At 51.7% G+C, this 18,402-nt stretch overlaps 1 protein-coding gene across 4 annotated transcripts in view; it reads left to right on the top strand.

The window, feature by feature from the left end:
- CAMKK2 (calcium/calmodulin dependent protein kinase kinase 2) overlaps positions 1-18,046 on the top strand; it is a 45,516-nt gene extending 27,470 nt beyond the window's left edge. The window contains exons 8-17 of one of the 4 annotated variants that reach the window (XM_045777240.2): positions 1,104-1,125; positions 1,275-1,363; positions 2,482-2,681; positions 3,315-3,368; positions 5,620-5,693; positions 5,789-5,876; positions 7,038-7,166; positions 11,552-11,652; positions 12,166-12,208; positions 14,942-18,046. In XM_045777240.2, coding sequence (XP_045633196.1) covers positions 1,104-1,125; positions 1,275-1,363; positions 2,482-2,681; positions 3,315-3,368; positions 5,620-5,693; positions 5,789-5,876; positions 7,038-7,166; positions 11,552-11,652; positions 12,166-12,208; positions 14,942-15,106 — 965 coding nt within the window. In that variant the 3' untranslated portion in view covers positions 15,107-18,046. The remainder of the gene's footprint in view (positions 1-1,103; positions 1,126-1,274; positions 1,364-2,481; positions 2,682-3,314; positions 3,369-5,619; positions 5,694-5,788; positions 5,877-7,037; positions 7,167-11,551; positions 11,653-12,165; positions 12,209-14,941) is intronic. The other 3 variants (XM_045777258.2, XM_045777266.2, XM_045777282.2) reach the window with 3 other exon arrangements.
- The last annotated feature ends 356 nt before the right edge of the window (positions 18,047-18,402 follow it).

Raw genomic sequence — 18,402 nt, 5'->3', positions numbered from 1 at the left:
TAGTGGTTGCCAGGGGCCTGGAGGGAGGGGACTGACTGCTAACGGGCATGGGGTTTCTTTTTGAGGGGGTGAAAATTTTCTGGAACTAGGTAGAGGCAATAGTCGCACAGCATCGCACATACTAAATGCCACTGAATTGTAGATTTTTAAATAGTTAATTTTATGTTAGGAAAATTTCACCTCAATTTTTAAAAATGCGAAGGACAAAACAAAAAAACCCCAACAACAACAACAAACCTGTGCATTCCCTGGACACAGCTAATCTACCACTTGGTGGCTTGGAGCCGGGATTCCCTGCACGTACAGGACTGGGAAGGAGCTGGCATGGTGGGAGGCATCTGCATGTCGTGCATGAACGTGAGTCAGGAAAGGCCCTGTTTAGGAGCAGTGGGATGAATTGGCCTTTGAGGGGATGAGGAAATCTCCACCCCCACCTCTCGCTTCAAGTCTTGTTTTGGGTTGAGAGTCACGGGAAAGAGTCTGAGGTCCAGCTGACCACACAGCATTGAGGATTTGGAAGAATCTATAAGCATTCTTGGTCTGTGGCCTGACACAGCCTGGGAGGGTGGAGGATGTGGGAGGGATTGTTGAAACATGTTCTTGTTGTTTCTTGAATCAAAACTTTCCTAGGGTTCTAGGGCTACTTCTTTGTGCCTAAGTAAAGAGATGTCGGGTTGTGTCCCCTTAGACCTGTTCTTTGGCATAAGGTGGCTCAGGACCTGGGTGTGACTAAAAGGACATAGTTTAGTATCATTCGTATCCCTGGAATCTCCCAGGTATGAGTGGAGAGAAGAAAGGAGCCCAGAGCCATCCCCGCCTGTCTCCTGTCCCCTTGCTTTGTTTTCCCTGGCCAGGGGGTCCTTGGCTGTTTTGAGGTCTAGAAGTACAGCCAGACCGGGGTCTCAGGGAGATCAGAAATCTCTGACCCCTAGCCTCCTGAGCAGGACCTTGACCAGCTTTGGCTCAGTGGATTGTTCCCAGCCCTGATACTGGTTTCTGTGCTTTTTGGTGTTTCTATGGGTGATTGGGAAGTTGGAGAAGGAGGAGGAAGATGGATTCCCAGTTTCCCGATGTAACAGTTCACCCCCTTCTCTTCCCTACAGTGTTTGAACTGGTCAACCAAGGGTGAGTGTCCCGTTTTCCTGGCAGGGATGATGCCTGAAGCTTCTCAAGCTGCAGAGCTTCTCGAGCGAGGTGGTGCTTGGTTCTGCTGGTGTGAGAGGGTGAAGGCCAGTGTGTCTGGTTTGCTTTTCATGCGTGTGTCGACCTTCCAGGCCTGTGATGGAAGTGCCCACCCTCAAACCACTCTCTGAAGACCAGGCCCGTTTCTACTTCCAGGACCTGATCAAAGGCATAGAGTACCGTAAGTGGGCGCCTGTGGGAGGATTCTCACCCAGGGGTGGTTAGCATCCTAGCTAGCGGATGGCAAGTGGGAAAGTGGAATTTCCCACTGGAGTGCAAGCAGGTGGGTGGGAAACAGAATTGTCTGAGATGCAGTCTTGGACAGCTGCAGAAAGCCACGGTCCTGATGAGCAGAAACCCTTCTTTCTGCCACAAAAATTAAGAGCCATATTGATAATGACTGTTTCCCCTAGCACTTTCTGTGTGTACCAGGCTCTGTTAGGGGCTGTATTTGCATTGTCTCTTATTCCCAGAAACCCTGAAATGGGGATCCTGTTAACCTCCTGGAACCTTAGTTTTCTCATCTGTAAAATGGGAATAAAGTGTCTCTCACCAGGGTGGAAATCAGCCAGTACCTATCATTTTAGTTCTGACTGACAGGTGTCCTTTCTGCTTCTTGTTGTTAAACATCTTGTTTCTTCCCCTTGCCCATCACATAGGATTGTAGGGAGATTTAAATGGGGAAAATGGAAAGCACTTACCACAGTGCTAGGCCCGGAGCTGCTGCCCCTATCCCTGGTATCATCATTGTTGTCACCACACCAGCAAAGAAATGCAGTTGAGTCTTCCAGACTGAGGGAGACACACCATGTCCTCTCCCATGGGTTGACATCGGGCAGGAACAAGTTAAGCAAGTCCCCAGCCCTACTTTGTGGTCCACACTTCCGTTCGACCTGCTCCAGTCATTGTTGGTGTGGTGAACAGGTTGAGTATTGGCATTAGTAAATGAAAATACGTTTGACTGTCACAAGTTGTGAGACTTCTAGCTGGAAGCCAGCCAGGCTCCACAGAACTCTCCAGGGACCGTGGTCACCCACGACTTAGACTAGAGCAGGTGGTTACTATTATTGTCAGTCCATGTTTCACTCTTCATTTTTGAAGATGGAGTAACTTCCTTAAGCATACTCTTTCCCCCTTATCTTTCAAAGCTGGGGGTGTCCAGTAGGTTTGGGAGGGTAAGTTTGGGAAGGGCCTGGGGGCCGTGCGAGAGCACTAGGGTCCATGTCTGTGTTTCTGGGCTCTGGGGGCTAGGCAGAGCTCCTCACATGGTTTTTCTGCCCCCTCTCACCACACCCCCAGTACACTACCAGAAGATCATCCACCGGGACATCAAACCTTCCAACCTGCTGGTGGGAGAAGATGGGCACATCAAGATTGCCGACTTCGGTGTGAGCAACGAGTTCAAGGGCAGCGATGCGCTCCTCTCTAACACTGTGGGCACACCTGCCTTCATGGCGCCAGAGTCGCTCTCGGAGACCCGGAAGATCTTCTCTGGGAAGGTAGGTGTGGACCTGTCCGAGATGCTGAGTTCTGCCTGTGTTAGGGTCCTTTCCGTTGAAGTGGCAACAATCCAACCCAAACTGGCTTCACCAATGAATCCATTGGATCATGATGAAGAGCGGCTTCCGGCCTGGGTAGATACCAGGATTCAAACAGGAATCCAGTTCTCCATCTTTCAGCTGTTTTCTTGAATCAGTTTCCTGTCCAGGTGGGTGGGTACCCCCAGCAATTCCAGGCTCCTTCCTATCGGCTTACCAACCTCAGTAGAAAGAGTTCCTCTTTCTGAAGAGCCCTTGCAAAAATCTCGGGTTTGGCTCTGATTGTCCCAGCTTGGGTCATGTGCCCATCCTTGAACCAATCATTGTGGCTGGGGGAAAGTGGTGCTCTCATTGGCCAGGCTTGGGTCATGTGCCTATTGTTAAACCAATCGCTATGGGTGGAAATGAAGCTCTTATTGGCCAGGCCTGGGTCATGTGCTCATGCAGAGGCCAGGAGCCAAATCAGTCCATGGATCTGGAGTCAGGAAGGGGTGGTTCCTCAGAGGAAAGCCAGAGGATTTGATTTTTGGACAGGCAGAAGCAATAGACACTGCTCGCTGCGTACCCTTACACGAAGCTCTCTTTTTCTCGTAGGCTTTGGATGTTTGGGCCATGGGTGTAACGCTGTACTGCTTTGTGTTCGGCCAGGTAACGGGGTGGGGTGTCCTGTCTGCTGGGTGTTGCTGGGCAGCTCTCTGGGATTAATAGTCACCCTTGCAGGGGACAGCACTTATTCATTGAGTTTGTCATTTTATTGCCACAGTTAGACCTGAATGGGAAAAAAAGATGCCTTTCCAATGTACATACCGTATAGAATAGTTCTAGCTGTGAAAAATGATCTGTTAACAGAGAAGGATTGGCAGAGGCTCTAGAGGTTGTGAATAGTTGATGGGTTTAGGGCAAGGACAACAAATGTGCTACCTCTCTCCCCACTCCTGCGCCCCAGACAGACATCACAAATCAATAGCCGCTGGCACCCTTTCTTCCTGAGCCCAGTGCTGCTCTGATGTTCTTCTCAGCAGAGTGTGTTCCCAGAAGCTGTTTGAGGGGACAGAATTGGAATGGAAGTGAAAATCCATCTGGCATTATTGATCTAGAGAGTGCTGTCTTCTTTCTTTGTCGTTCTGTTGTTGTTTTTTATTATCGATATTTAGGAACTTCAGTTTTTAACTCTGAAGTTCAGATTAATTATGTGAGCAATAAAAGCATGGATTTTTTCTTTTCGTGAGCAGGTGTTTTTATGGAGGAAAGCTTAAGACACTGGTCTCGTGGCTTATAATGTCCTCCCCACCAATATTTGATGCAATTTTTGATCATACAGCAAAGTCGAAATAACTACGGGAAAGACCCACGCAGCCACCACCTGTTTCTGCCATAAACATTTCACCGTATTTGCTTTATCACAGGTCTCTCCATCTTCAACCTTATTTTTTTTTACACTTCTAGAGTAAGTAGCTAACATCTCTACACTTTCTTCCACATGCTTCAGAATATAGTCATTAGCTAGAGCTCACTATTTGTTTGTGGTTCTTCTTCTTCTTTTTTTTCTTTTGGGGTAAAATTGACATGCAATGAAGTGTATAGATCTGAAGTGTACTGGTTAATGAGTTCTGTCAAGTGGATACACCTGTGCAATCCAAACTCAAGTTATTGCTCTTTTTTTTTTTTTTTAAGTTTTATTTAGTTATTTGAGAGAGAGAGCCTGAGTATGGGGGTAGGGCACAGAGGGAAAGTAGATTCCCCGCTGAGCAGGGAGCCCAATGTGGGGCTCGATCCCAGGACCCTGGGATCATGACCTGAGCCAAAGGCAGACGCGTAAGCAGCTGAGCCACCCAGGCGCCCCGCAAGTTGCTGCTCTTAATGAAAGAATTTTCCTTGGATAGGAGAGGACCAGGTCACATTCTGTGACTTTCTCCAATCTTTTGAGCACCCCACATAAAGGTTCCTTTTTCCAGCACAGTACCTGAGCTCCTCCCGGCTCAGTTCTACTGAGTGAGAGCACTGATTTGTCACCTGGGAGGTGGTGTGTGAATGGGCTTCCAAGTCAGCCCAATCTGGGCTAAATCCCAGCTTTATACTTCCCAGGACATGTCACCTCTCTGAGTTTCTGTTTTTCTCTTCTGTAAAATGAGAAGAATATTTATGATTTCTTAAGGCTCTGAGAGGATCACCAGAAATAGTTCAAGCATTCATTAATTCAACAGGTATTTATCAAACCCCTGCTTTGCACTGGGGATGTTCCTAGGCACTGGAGAAAGGGCAGGAAGCAAGACAGGCAACAATTCCTACCCTCTTAGAGCTGATGTTCCCTGGAGGAGCTAAGCAGTAAAGGAATACAAACATAACATAATGTCAGGGATAGGCTCTCTGAAGGGAAATCACATGGGAGGGGTCTGCTTTAGACAGGAGCTCAGGAAGGCCTCCCTGAGAAGGTGAGCCTTGATCAGATACCTGAATGATGGGAGAAAATGAGCCATGCAGATGTTGGTTGGAAGAACATTCCAGGCAGATGGAACAGCCTCAGTCCAGAGCCTGGCCCAGCTTCAGCCCTCACGAATTACTGCTGTTGCTCCTACATCTTAGGTATTGTTCTTGGTATTATTAGTGTTCACCCAGCAGGTGGGTGAAGAGGAGTCTTTGCTTTTGTATAGGTAGGTAAATTAAAGCACAGCTACAGAAGAAAGCCACAGTGTGGTTGGGAAGGGCTCTAGCCCTTCTAGAAGGACATCCTTGGTTCTTCTAGACTGGTGGGCTGGGAACTCCTGCCTCGCTAGATTGGGCTCCCAGGGATTTATTCCTCTGCTGTTATCCACGTGGTGTGACGCCAGCACAGGGCAGCCCTTGCAGGACTGGTGTGGCAGCCATTGACGGCCACTCTGTCCCCGGCCTCTCTTCACAGTGCCCGTTCATGGACGAGCGGATCATGTGTTTACACAGTAAGATCAAGAGTCAGGCCCTGGAATTTCCAGATCAGTGAGTATTGCCTATCTGTCCCAAATCAGCTTCCTGTCCAAGTGCTTGGTGGTCCTGTGTGTGTTTCCCACCCTTGATGTGTCTTCCACCCCCAGGCCTGACATAGCTGAGGACTTGAAGGACCTGATCACCCGTATGTTGGACAAGAACCCGGAATCAAGGATCGTTGTGCCGGAAATCAAGGTACCTGGGGGCCACAGCTCTGCCATGGGGTGTGCACCACGGGCCAGGCCTGTGTCCTCTGCTTGGAATTGTTTGGCTCAACCCTGCCTCGGCCAGGCCCCATGCCCCTCTGTCCACAGCGCTGTGCCCTTCTTGGCACCGTTACCCTCCCATGCCCTGGGGCTCTGGGCTGCTGGGGACTGGTGGTGATGGTGGTGGGGAGGAGGATTTGGACTTGTGTTAATTGTGATTGTGGAAGTGGGATCTGTCGCCACTGGGGCAGCTAGTGCTCTCTCCGAATGGCTTGGGCTGATGGCATCCATCCTTCCTGGACCAGACCAGACTGGGGTCTCCGTGTACTCCACACACTGGCTGCTGAAGTCCCGGATCCTTTCCTTGACCCTGCCCATCCCTTTGAGAAATCTTAATGGGGTGGGAGGAAATTAGTGAGCAGTTTGACTCCCTCTCCCCGGCCTGCTGAATTCCATCCTTTTGCAGAAAGCACTGTTAGGAGAGATCCCTGTGCACCCCCTACACCCTGACCAATGCCACATGCACATATCTGACTCTTTAAGAAATCTAGAGGTTTGCTTCAGGAACTTCTAGGCATCTAGCTAACTAGCATTTGAGAAGAGGGAGGCCAAATGGTTACAGATAAGGACTTGGACCCGAGGGGTGTTAGTGGGGTGGGGCAGATCCCTGCCTGGGTCCTCTCCTGACTGTGTCCTTCTAACTGGTCTCACTGTGACTCCCCAAGCCTCTCTTTCCCCTTCTGTGAAATGGGGAGGGTCTGCTTGCTCTGAGCAGAGCCTTCCGGGGGCATCAGGGAAAGTTGCTCAGGGGTGATGGGTGCTCCTTGGGCAACCATACAAGGCAGATGCCAAATTCTGGTCACTTCTGCCAAGACCTGGGCCAGATGGAGAATGCGGTCTGGTGCACATCCCTGCCTGGTGGCTCCTTCCCATTCTCTGTCTCTCTGTCTTCTCCACGTTTCGTTGCATCTCCCTCACCCCCCACCCTTCTGCCTGGCTTGCCAGCTCTCTTGCATGCCTGACCTCAGGCCACCACCTCTGCCCTCCTGCATTCCCTCTCTGGCTCCGCTCGCTGGTAGGGCCTTGGTGTTGCTCTCCGGCCTCTGGGAGCCAGTCGCCTGCCCCTCACCCCTCCTATCATTCGTTGAAGCTGCACCCCTGGGTCACGAGGCACGGGGCGGAGCCGTTGCCATCGGAGGACGAGAACTGCACGCTGGTCGAGGTGACCGAAGAGGAGGTCGAGAATTCGGTCAAACACATTCCCAGCCTGGCAACCGTGGTAAGGCGGGATGAACCAGTGACCGAGAACAGGGACAGCCTGAGGCGGGCCGGCGAGGACAGGCTGGGGCACAGGCGGGCAGCTAAGAAGCAGACATTGGGCCCGAGAGTCAGGGAATGGTTGGGTCTGTCCCTGACTCACAGCCACCAGGCTCTGAGCTTTGGCCACACATCAGGAACGTGTGCAGGAGGCCCCTGCACCTTGAGGCTTTAGTTCCGTCTACGGTCAGATTCTGTGTGACTATAGGGAGGGGTAGCTCCTCTCCAAAGATCCTACTGCTCTTTCTGGAATTCCTGCTTTCAGAGCATGGCAGGGGGAGGAGAAGGACCAGGGCAGGTGCCCGGGGTGAGAGCTGGAGCTGAGGTCTCTAAGACGGATTTCCCACCTGTCTGGATCTTTGGTCTCCAGAGTAGATGGCTTAGCTTGTCTCACATCTGCCCTGTGGGCAGCTCTGAGGGCTAGGGGCGGGGGCTCTCAGTTCATGTGCTTTTATGGCCTTACGTTTGGGTCCTGACCCAGGAAAAAGGATCCAGAATGTGGAGTCCTCAGACTTAACCTTGGAGACTCTGGGAATCACTTACTTGGCAGTCCCCTGCCCAGGAGGACATCTGGCTCCAGGAGGGAGACTAGGATTTTCAAGGGCCTGGGGTCCAAGCAGCAGTCCCAGGGGCAGAATCCAGCTGGCCACCCCACTAAGGCTGCCATGAAAGCCCTGGGGTGTGTTTGGCTAGTTCTGGCTCCAGCAGGCAGGCAGGGCCCTGGGCTCAGGAAGGAAGTGGTGAGACTTTGCACAAAGACACAGTGTCTGGCCTCAAGTGACTGCCCCTTCAGGAGCCCAAATACTGGCTCCTCTCCCAGCTTTGCACTTCTCCTTCCTGCTTCCCCACACACTTTCTCTCTCTTCCAAAACCTGAGCCCCTGGGATGGGGCATCCATTCACATCTTCCTTCTCCTCCCCCACCTGGGGCCTATGCATGACCTTCACTGTTAAAACTCACCCACACTCACTCACTCTTTCTCATCCACACCCTGCACCCATGTCCCACACCCATGTGGGGGAGGCAGCTGGTGTCGGACCCAGGCGCCCACTACGGGTTATTCTCTGCCAGGCTCAGGATGTTCTTAGGAGAAGGTCTCTGATCCTAGAGGTCTGGGAGCAGGGGTTACAGTGATGAGTAAAACCAACATGGTGTGCCTGCCGTCTTGGAGAGGCGGATGCTGGGCAAACAATGAACAAAACAGAGGGCCTGCAAGGTGTACTCCTAAGGGGGGCCGTGGATCCCTAAGAGGGGCATGTGGCCAAGGTGATAGGTTGGAGAAGGCCTCCTGGAAGAAGCAGATATATACTGAGTGGATGGATGGCAGAGTGTTTATTGGGCCGAGGCGGTATTGGGCAGAGGGGAGAGCAAACATGATCCTCTGCTGGGAGGAAGCTCAGCCCACAAGAAGCTTCGAGAAAGCCAGGGCCACTGAAGCAGGGCAAGGAAGGTGGAGGGGGGGGAAGTGACATGAGTCTGGGCAGGAGGTGGGGCCAGACCACCCAGGACCTGAGGCCACAGCAGAGATTTAAATCTTGGCCCCAGGAGGTGTGGGGAGCATCTGCAGGGTTGAGTCAGAAGAGTAGCACCACAGAGTTGGCCTTGGAAAGATCCCACATGGAAAATGCAATGTGGGCACCAGGAGGGACGTGGGCGCTACTGCAGCCATCCGAGCGCGGGGGCTGGAGTGGGGAGGTCCAGGTCCCCTCCTGGCACCCAGTGTGTTGTGTGCCAGGCACAAGGTTACAGAGATGAGAAGGGTTCCTGGCCTCATAAGAAAGATGGAGTGGAAAAAAATCACCGTCCTGTGCCAACACACAGTGACAGGCCAGCTCAGAGGAACAAGAGCGGAGGCTTCACAGAGGAGGAGCTTCTGCTGGGTGAGGGCCAGGGAGGGACAGGGCAGGTGGTCTTGCCGGGGGAGTGGCAGGGACAGGCGGTGGGTGGCGAGTCACGCCCGCAGAGGCACGGAGGAGGAAAGGGCTGGTGTGTACCAGGAACCACAGAACACCAGCCCTGGCCAGGGAGGGACGGTGAGTGCTTGCCGGGGGGTCTAAGTCAGTGTTTTTCTTTTTTAATGACATAGAATTCGTGTATCATAAAACTACCCATTTTAAAGTGAACAACACAGTGGCATTTATTACATTTATGATATTGTGCAACCATCACCTCTGTGATTCTGAAACATGTCCATCCTCCCCCTGCAAGAAGCCCTGTACCCGGTAACAGTCACCCTGTTCCTCCCGCCCTAGACCCTGGCGACCCCTGGTTGGTTTTCTGTGTCTCTGGATTTGCCTCTCCTGGGCATTTCCCATCAGTGCGCTCCTGCAGGATGTGCTCTCCTGTATCGGACCTCTTTTTCTCGGCGTCGTGTTTTTGACGTTCCCCCATGTTGTAGCATGCCATTCCTTTTCATGGCTGAAAATACGCTGTTGTATGGCTAGGCCACATTTTGTTTAGCAATTTTTCAGATGATCGGACCCTGAGATCATGACCTGAGCCGAAGGTAGACGTTTAACCGACTGAGCCACCCAGGCACCGCCATCTGTGCTTTTTTTTTTAAATACTTGGATTTCTTCTTAGTAGCACACACACAAAACAGCTTAAGAGGCACCTGACTCAGCTTGAGGGCGTGGGGGCCAGCGCCTTTCAAGCTGGGGTCTTTTCCTTGAAAATTCCTTCAGAGGGTACAGCAGCCAAAATATAACCAAAAGTAACTCATTCAGTCCTTTGCTCCAGAATCGTCTTTGGCCCTCTGGCCAGCAGCAGGATAAGTTCCAAAGCCCTATGCGTGAAAGATACAAGTCGGGGAGTGAGGGAATCAGATCTGGGCTTTGGAGAGGATAGGTCAGATCAGTAGGGGTGAGGCGGAAGACTGGGAGGCAGAGGAAGGAAGCTGAGGGGCCACAGGATGGGGTGAGGGACTAGTACCCTTTCCCAAGGGATCCACTCCTCAGGCAGGTGTCTGATAACCATGCTGGGGACCCTGTCCCCAGTGTTAGAGTGGGGGAGGGGGCACACGAACAAGTTCCCACTACTGGAGGTGGACCAGCTGGCCCCCAGCGCCTCTCAGACTTGGACGGACCTTTGGGACCTCCCAGCCCCCTCTCCCTCACACCACAGCAGCCGGTGGGCTGGCCACCCCCCGTGTCCTGGGATGTTTCCTCAGCTCCTTACACCTGGTCTGGTGTTTCCCATCCTCCACTAAAATGCGGCACCCTCGTGTGGTGTGACCACGGTAGCAGACAGTCTGGCACTTCCTCAGAACGTTAAACGTGATCGCCATGTGATCCAAGAATTCCACTCCCGGGTATAGACCCAAGAGAAATGAAAACATTTTGTGTGGAAAACATGTCCACACACAAAACATGTGCTACACCTGTTCGTAGCAGCATTATTCACGATAGCCAAAAAGTGGAAACAGCCCACGTGTTCACGAGTGCAGGAACGGGTAAACAAAATGTGGCATATCTGTACAAAGGGCTATTATTTGGCCATGGAGAGGAAGGAAGCGCTGACCCCCCTGCAGCCGTAGGAGCCTTGAGAACATGGCGCTCAGTGCAGGAAGCCAGACACAAAAAGCCTCATACCGTGTGATTCCGTTTATATGAAATGTCCACAATAGCTGAATCCACGGAAACAGAACACAAATCGGTGGTTGCCAGGGCCTGGGGGGAGGGGAAATGGGGTGTGAGTACTGGGTTTCTTTTTGGGGTGATGGAAATGTTCTGAAGTTAGATAGTGGTGATGTGAATGTACTAGAAACCATTGAACTGTACACTTGAAGATGGTGAATGTTCTCCTGTGGGACTTACATTTCAACTTAAAAAGAAGTGCAGCCCCTGAATTTGGCCTGGAGAAGAATGGTTGGTTTCTTCTTGGGGTGGTCAGATAGTTTTCACTGAAAATAAAGGCCCATATTTGAAGATGAGACAGGTTGATGGGCCAAGAGGGCAGGTGTAGCGATGGCTTGGGTGAGACAAGTGGTGCCAGGTGTACTGGAGGGACAGTGCTGGCCAGCTCTCCTGGAACACGGGGTCCAAGGGTAGACCAAGACAGGAAAATGTCAGACCAAGGGGTTTGGACCTTATCTTATTGGCAGTCAGGGAGGCATGGCTGGTTTTGGATACGGACCAGTCAGATGTGGTAATGGCTTTGGCTTTTGTGTCCTCAGTGGGTGGGATGCTGCCCAGGATCTCTCAAAGGCCTGTCACCAGCCAAAAGCCGTGGGAGCGGCAGGGGGCTGGAAGAGAAAGGAAGAGGGAGATGGCACTTGTAGACTGATGCAGGGGAGGATGTTGCCGGGAGTCTCCCCCAGGGGGCCCAGCTTCCTCTTCTGTCCTTCAGATCCTGGTGAAGACCATGATACGGAAACGCTCCTTCGGGAACCCGTTTGAGGGCAGCCGGCGGGAGGAGCGCTCATTGTCAGCGCCTGGAAACCTGCTCACGTGAGTGTCCACCTGCCTTCCTCCGGTGTGGGGAGCTAGAGGCTGAACACAGGGCAGCCCTGCCCAGCGCACTCTGCCTGGACCCATCCCTGGTGAAGCGTCTGGAACCACTCAGACCAGGTCTCCCAGGCTCAGTAGGGCTTTGGTTTCGCCCCTCCCCGGGCTCAGCCCACCTCCTTTTGTGGACAGCTAACCCGTGCTGGAGTTTTACCTTTCTCAGGGAGACTTGCACTTTAACTGGGGGACCTCTTGACAGTCAGAAAGTATTTTTGTGTCCCAGAAGCATATGTGCTTGATGGTGGGATTATCAGCCCTGTGATGGATCAGCAAGGCCTGTCTCACCCATGTGACCCTATGTGTCACAGCAGAGGTGCCCTGCTCAAAATCCCCCTGGCAACAGCTTTGTGAAGCTGGTGCTGGGGGTCTGAGTGTCTCTGGGGTGGGGGACAGGCATCTCATAGATCCCAAGTGTCCCTTCTCACTTCCCTTTTCCCTCCCCTCTGGCCATTCCAGCAAAAAACCAACCAGGGAGTGTGAACCCCTGTCCGAGCCCAAGGTAATGCCTGCCTGCCTGCGCTGTAGCCTCTGCCGGAGCCTGGGGGCGGGGGCAGCTGCAGAGCACGGGGCATCCCCACCCGGGTGGAGGCTCCTCCCAGCTTGGGCTGCTGTGCCCAGGCTCCCCTCGGGCCTCTGGACCTAGGATAAAACAAGGGTCATCCAGGGGCTTGGACCCCACGGCGGGTTGTGCATGTGGGCTGGGGCTGCGGGTGCATGGCGCTCCACCCGGAATGCCTGTGAATTCACCCAGGTCTCATGACCCAGTCTGGTACCCACATATGCTCAGGGCACGTCAGTGTGTCACAGTGTCCTGTGGCTGCCCCTGTCCTGGGTCCATGTGGTCAGAGCATAGATCAGGCATGCAGTGTTCTTCTCTGATAGGCGAAGACCTAGAAAACAAGTTCCCTTCCAGCGTGCTGCAAATTAGTGTAAGAGTCCTCTGTCCCCAGGGTGGATCTGAACTTTTTCCCTTTGGCCATCCCTCTTCTCAACACATAGCCTTGTCAGCATTACCAGCATCTCCCAGGACAGATGGGAATTTTTGTCCCTGTGGACTAAGATGATAAACCCTTCACACCCCTGCCGCCTCTCATCCCCCTATGCCTATGGCAAGATAGAAATTCTAGGATTCCTTCCACTGGGCTCAACTCACTACCTCATCCTCAACTGGGAGCTCCAGGCAGTCATTCCTATGTATTTTTTAGTATTTTTTTTTAATATTTAACATTTTATAATTGGAAAGCCATTTCTATGTTTTAAGAGCAGCTTTATTGAAGTATAATTCACATATTATACGTTTCACCCATTTGGAGGGTATGATTCAATGGTTTTTAATATCTTCACAGACTTGGACAATTAAGACCACAATCAATTTTAGAACATTTTTGTTAGCCCCAGAAGAAACCCCATACCCTCAGCTATCACCACCAACTCCCCATTCCCAGCTGCCACTAATCTGCTGTCAGTCTCTGTAGAGTTGCCTACTCTAGACCCATCATACCAATGGAACCGTACAACGTGTGAGCTTTTGTGACTGGCTTCTCTCACTCAGCATCACGTTCCAGGGTTCATCCACGGTGTTGCAGATGTCAACGCTTCTTTCCTTTTTCTGGCCAGATTATATTTCATTGTATGGGTAGACCACATTTTATTCCTCCATTCCTTAGGGGACGGACATTGTTTCCACTTTGGCTGTCATGAATGCCTGCTGCCACGAACAGGCGGACATTTCTGTGTGTTGGGAGTTGATTTGTGAGATGAAGTGGCGCCCGTAGCATGGGAGTCGGGGGCCCGTACAGTCCTGTAGCGGACAGTTCAGGATCAGGGAAAGCGGCAGTGAGCAACCGGGCCAGTTGTCGGCAGCCGGAGAAGGCCGCCTCCTCCCTGCCAGGTAGTTCCCAAGTTCTCTGCCGCCTGCTCTTTGAGCCTCCCAGGGTGACAGGGAGTGGAAGCCTAATGCGCTGGCGTTTTTCTTCTCAATCTCAGGTGTTAGGGTTTGCCTCCTGTCTGTGTGCAAGTCTATCGTCTGTTTCTTATTTTCAGTGAGCTCCAAAATCGCAAGATACCAAGAGATTGGCCCAAAAGGCTTTACTACCCCTTTATTCCCTCACCGCAGTCCCAGCAAGACCTGGAGATCAGCCGCTCTTGCTCTCAGGCTGCTGGTGGGATGCTTGATTGTCCCAATGACCCAGCACTCTGGAGTTCCGAAGACTTATTCAGGTGTTGGAGGCCTCGGGCCTGTCTGCAACAACACCCAGCTGGTACAAGCGGGCACTTCTAGGGCAGAAATTGACCAGATTTGACATCGAGTTACAGCTCTCCTCCCTGGGACATTTGACCCCCTCTTTTTTGGCAGAAACATTAAAGCCAGTGAGCCTGCTCTTGGAACAGAGAGGGATTTCTTCCTAGGAGTGTACAGACATCAGACTTTCTCTTCCCTTGTGCCGGGACAGAGTTTCCCTTCTGGACAGGGACACACAGCAGACATTAGTTTGGTGTGGCAAGCCCAGTGGCTTCCCTTAGAAGGGGCCATCGTTGCTGGATGGCGGCAAGGCATTTTGGCTTCTTCTCAGGGATTTTCCTTCCCAGCTCCCCAGTTCAGCCTGTGTCTGTCCCCCCAGGCAGGTCTAGCTGGGGGCACTTCAGGATATGACCTTTCAGGGACACGAGGACACCTTCCCTCCCACTTCATTGGTCTCTTCTGCTCTGATCACTCACATCGCCAAGAGGTGGGCCCTTCTCTCCATCCAAGGTGTCCCGTGGACCCGTGTGCTGGGAACATTCCTCTTGACCACCATTTCCAAAAGGCTGGCTCTGTGCCTGACCAGACCGAGGTGGTCCTGCTTGCTGTCCCCAGGAAGCTCACCTTCAGGTGACTGAAGAATCTTCAACCTTAGCCTGAAGAAGGAAGCTTGGGGTTGGGGGCGGGGAGACATATCAGGAACCTAAAAACCTTCGGGAACAGGCCCCCACGCTGGCTGCACACCAGTCACATGGGATGATTTTAGGTGTTCCACAGATAGGTTCGCATCTATTTTTGTAGTTCCTTTCTATTTTTGGCAAATGATGCTGCTTTTCCATTTACAGAGGGGGATACAAAGTCTCCTTTGACACTCTTATATAGGCAAGAAAAGCGAAGTGAGTGACGTTCCAGGTGGTGTGGGAACGCGGGAGGCGCCGGTTCACGCGGTGGCAGCCTTGCCTTAACGCGGGTTTTCTGTTCGGTGAGCAGGAAGCAAGGCAGCGAAGACAGCCTCCGGGGCCCCGACCCGCCCCCCGTGGGGGAGGAGGAAGTGCTCTTGTGAAAGGCGGTCCCCGCGCCGAGAGTTGGGGGGCCCCGGGCCCCGGCCCCCGCGCTCGCATGCATCCTCTGCGGCCCGACGAGGCGATGGAGTAGCTGCCCGGACGCGCGACCTCGCATGCAGGCTGCACCCTGCGTTTCCATAGCAGCATGTCCTACGGAAACCCAGCACGCGTGTAGAGCCTTGACCGTCATCTCTGGTGTGTTTTGTTTTGTTTTGTTTTGTTTTTTCTTCCTTTATTGTTTTAAAGGGGACAAAAAAAAAAAAGACTTGACTCCATGACATCGACCTTGGCCGCTGGCTGGCTGAACGGGCAGGTGTGAGGAGTTGCAGACCCAAAGCCACATGCATTTTGGGACAATTGCTTTTTAAAACGTTTTTATGCCAAAAATCCTTCATTGTGAACTCAGAACCATGTCAGATATACCAAGTGAATGTGTGTGGGGTTTGAAAATGATGAAAAACTGGCAGAAAACTCTGGCGGTGTGGGTGAGACCACAGAGTTAGTTGCTGTGTTTGGAAGGGAGAAGAAGAGGGGGTGTGACTCTTCCTGCAAATCCCGAAAGCCCCAGACTCCAAGCTGTGGTGCCTTCCAGGACTGTGGACTCTTGGGGTCGGGACAGGGCTAGCCCTCAGTTAGCTGCAGGGAGCTTTGATGCACCTTATTTGTAAGAAGGACTTTAAATTTTTTTATGAGTAGAGTTGTAGTCAGGAAAAGGGAAAGGGCTTGAAGCTGAATTGCTTCGCAGAGGGGATTTTCCACCCCTCGAAGGGCATTGTGTGATTGTTTGGGGCGGGGGGAGGAGAGGTTTCACCTAAAGGACCGATAGCCACTCACAGTGGGTTTCTGAAATATTAACTGAGCTCTGGTCAATCTCTTGTTAAATGACAATAACTTCAGGGTGAAATCCTACACTTCCATGTACATTACATGGCTTATGAGTAAACAAAATAATTTCAATTCTCTAACGAGACTGAACTCTAGAGTAGTTCAGGGATCATTTAGAGCTTCCAGGATACGTTCCACGGCTTCAGGCATGTGAGCGGAGTTAGAGCCAATGAAGTCTGTGCCTGTATATTAGCAGCTTGGCCTGTGTGTGACCTGTGTATTCTAGAGACCGCCAAGGTTTTGTTTTCTCAAATACTGGCTGATTGTGGTAGTCAGTGAAACACTTAGTTTCTGGAGGGCCTGTGAGGAAATACTCTGATTCAACAGAAACACAAATGATCATCCTGACGGGTATAGCTCTGTTAGCACCTACACAAGAACTTTGGGGCACCCTTTTAGAGAAGATCATTGAAACCCAGAGCGGTCCTCAGGGTGCAAGAGGACCAGGGCTTGGCACAGGGAGTTCTGTTTTGTAAGCCAAAAGTCCAGACAGAAAAGGTTTATCTTTTTGGGTTCCAACTCCTACTGAGAATTCTCACTGCAGTCCCCACGTGACTTCTTCCAGAGCCACACACGGCTGAGTGTGAAGTTCAAGGGGGAGGAAAACAGGAAGGCCTTTGCCCTGGGAGATTCCCAGTGCTTTGTGGACTCTGGCTTGGGGGAAATGGTTTTGGTAACTGGGCTCAGAGGACATGCTTTCCTGTAGTTTCTGTCTGATCATTGCTGGTAGGAGGACTTTTTGCAGAGACACAGGGGAGCAAGGCCTCGTGCCCCTGCTGCCCAGCGCATTTCATAGAACCTGGGTGTTCTTGGCTTCCACAGACCTTCGTAAGCTCTTGACTGTCATTTAGCCAGACTTTTCTTGCTATCTTATAAACAGTACAGAATTAGGGAATGCTGGTTTCCAAGAGCAAAGGATGACCGTCAGATGAAGGGTTGTCTGGCCTGCTTGCTTTCTTTTTGTAACCTGGTACTTCCCCTTGCGTTCCTGCGCTTGTCTGTATTTATGGACCACCCCTTCTGGGAGCAGATGGGGTCTGGTTAGTTTGCAATAAGCACCTTGCAGTAGTTCAAGTTAACCTGTCCTTAGTCCCAGCCTGTCTGTGTGGACTCTAGCCTGGCTGAGTGGCTCACCCGGGGTGGGCGGGCAGCACGAGGAGCTTCTACAGAACCCGTTTACACAGCCACATCGGGCAAGACCATTTCTTCCACCACAGAACTCCCCACGGAAGATTTCATACGTGGAACGCTGGCTATTCATGCGGGTGCGGTCATAACTTTTTTTTTTCCCCAAAGAAACACCAAAGAAAGCTGTGTGAAGGAACCGCTTCCCGCAGAAAGTACAAGCAGAGGGCTGTACCGTAAAGCCGTAGGGTTCCCATTCTCTTGGAGCACAAACATTGGTTTTTCAGAAGCTGGCTCTGTCAGGAAAGGGGAGAAGCCATCATGGGCAGCTTTTCCAGGTGCGCAAAAAGAATGCCCTATCAGTTTCTTCCATTGCTGGCTCATCTGTGGGACCAATTTGGTGTAAGCAACCTGGGGCCTGCACAAGTTCTTGCCCCATCTTCCTCTGCCCTGCTCCACTTCCCCCATCTCTTCCACAGGCTGACTGGGGGCTCCCAGAAAGCCTTAGCTAGCCCCTTGTTGGCTCTGGGGGCTGGAGAGGCCATCTCCCCAGGAGTCTGGCCTTTCCCGAGAGTTAGGGCTCCCATCCTTAAAGCCTTTCCGGAACGAGGAGGCGAATACCCGAGTATTTAGATGCCTGTGCTCAACCTTTTGCTCTCACTCATCTTCCAAAGGGGAGCTTTGCATTGCTGGGGGGAAGAACCACGACCTCCACTTGCATCCAAGGTGCTAGAGAAGGTTTGAAGGTCGTCAGTTCCCATCCTCTTTGCAGCTTTATGGGCCGAGTTTCGCGGGACTGCTGACTTTTCTATTCTGTGTCTGATTTAATGCCCGATGCTTCTGTTTTATTCCTGATCCTTTCTACTATGCATTTTCCTTTTATCAGGTGTACAAAGTTAAATACTGTGTATTTATCACTTAAAAGTACATGAATTTAAGAAAAATAAGCCTTTGGTGTTTTTCCACAGATGTTTAAGCTTCTCTGTAAACTTGAAATAAACAGACAGCAAAATGGTGCAAAGCCTGGGCCTTTTGGAGATATTTCTGTCGGTCATTGTTTACAGATGTCTATAGGCCATCCGTCCTTATGTCTGTTTTTCTTCCTTAGGCTGACTGTGAGATCAGATGCCCAAGTCAGAGCTAATGTATTCAGCATTACATTATTCATGTCAGCGTAACCGTGTCCTAGTATCCCGCTACTAAAAGCGTGGTCCCTGGACCGAGAGCATCAGCATCTCCTGGGAGTGGGTTGGAAATGCAAATTCCCAGGCCCCATTTAAACAAGATTCCCAGGTGACTCATGCGCCCACAGAAGTCTGAAAAGCACTGCTTTAGCAGGCAGGTAATTGCTAGATTCTTCTGTTGAAGACCAATTAG

This window comes from Ursus americanus, chromosome 30 (genome assembly GCF_024610735.1).
Source record: "Ursus americanus isolate L20-20 chromosome 30, mUrsAme1.1.p, whole genome shotgun sequence".
Lineage (NCBI taxonomy): Eukaryota > Metazoa > Chordata > Mammalia > Carnivora > Ursidae > Ursus > Ursus americanus.
This window is presented reverse-complemented; position numbering and strand designations above follow the sequence as displayed.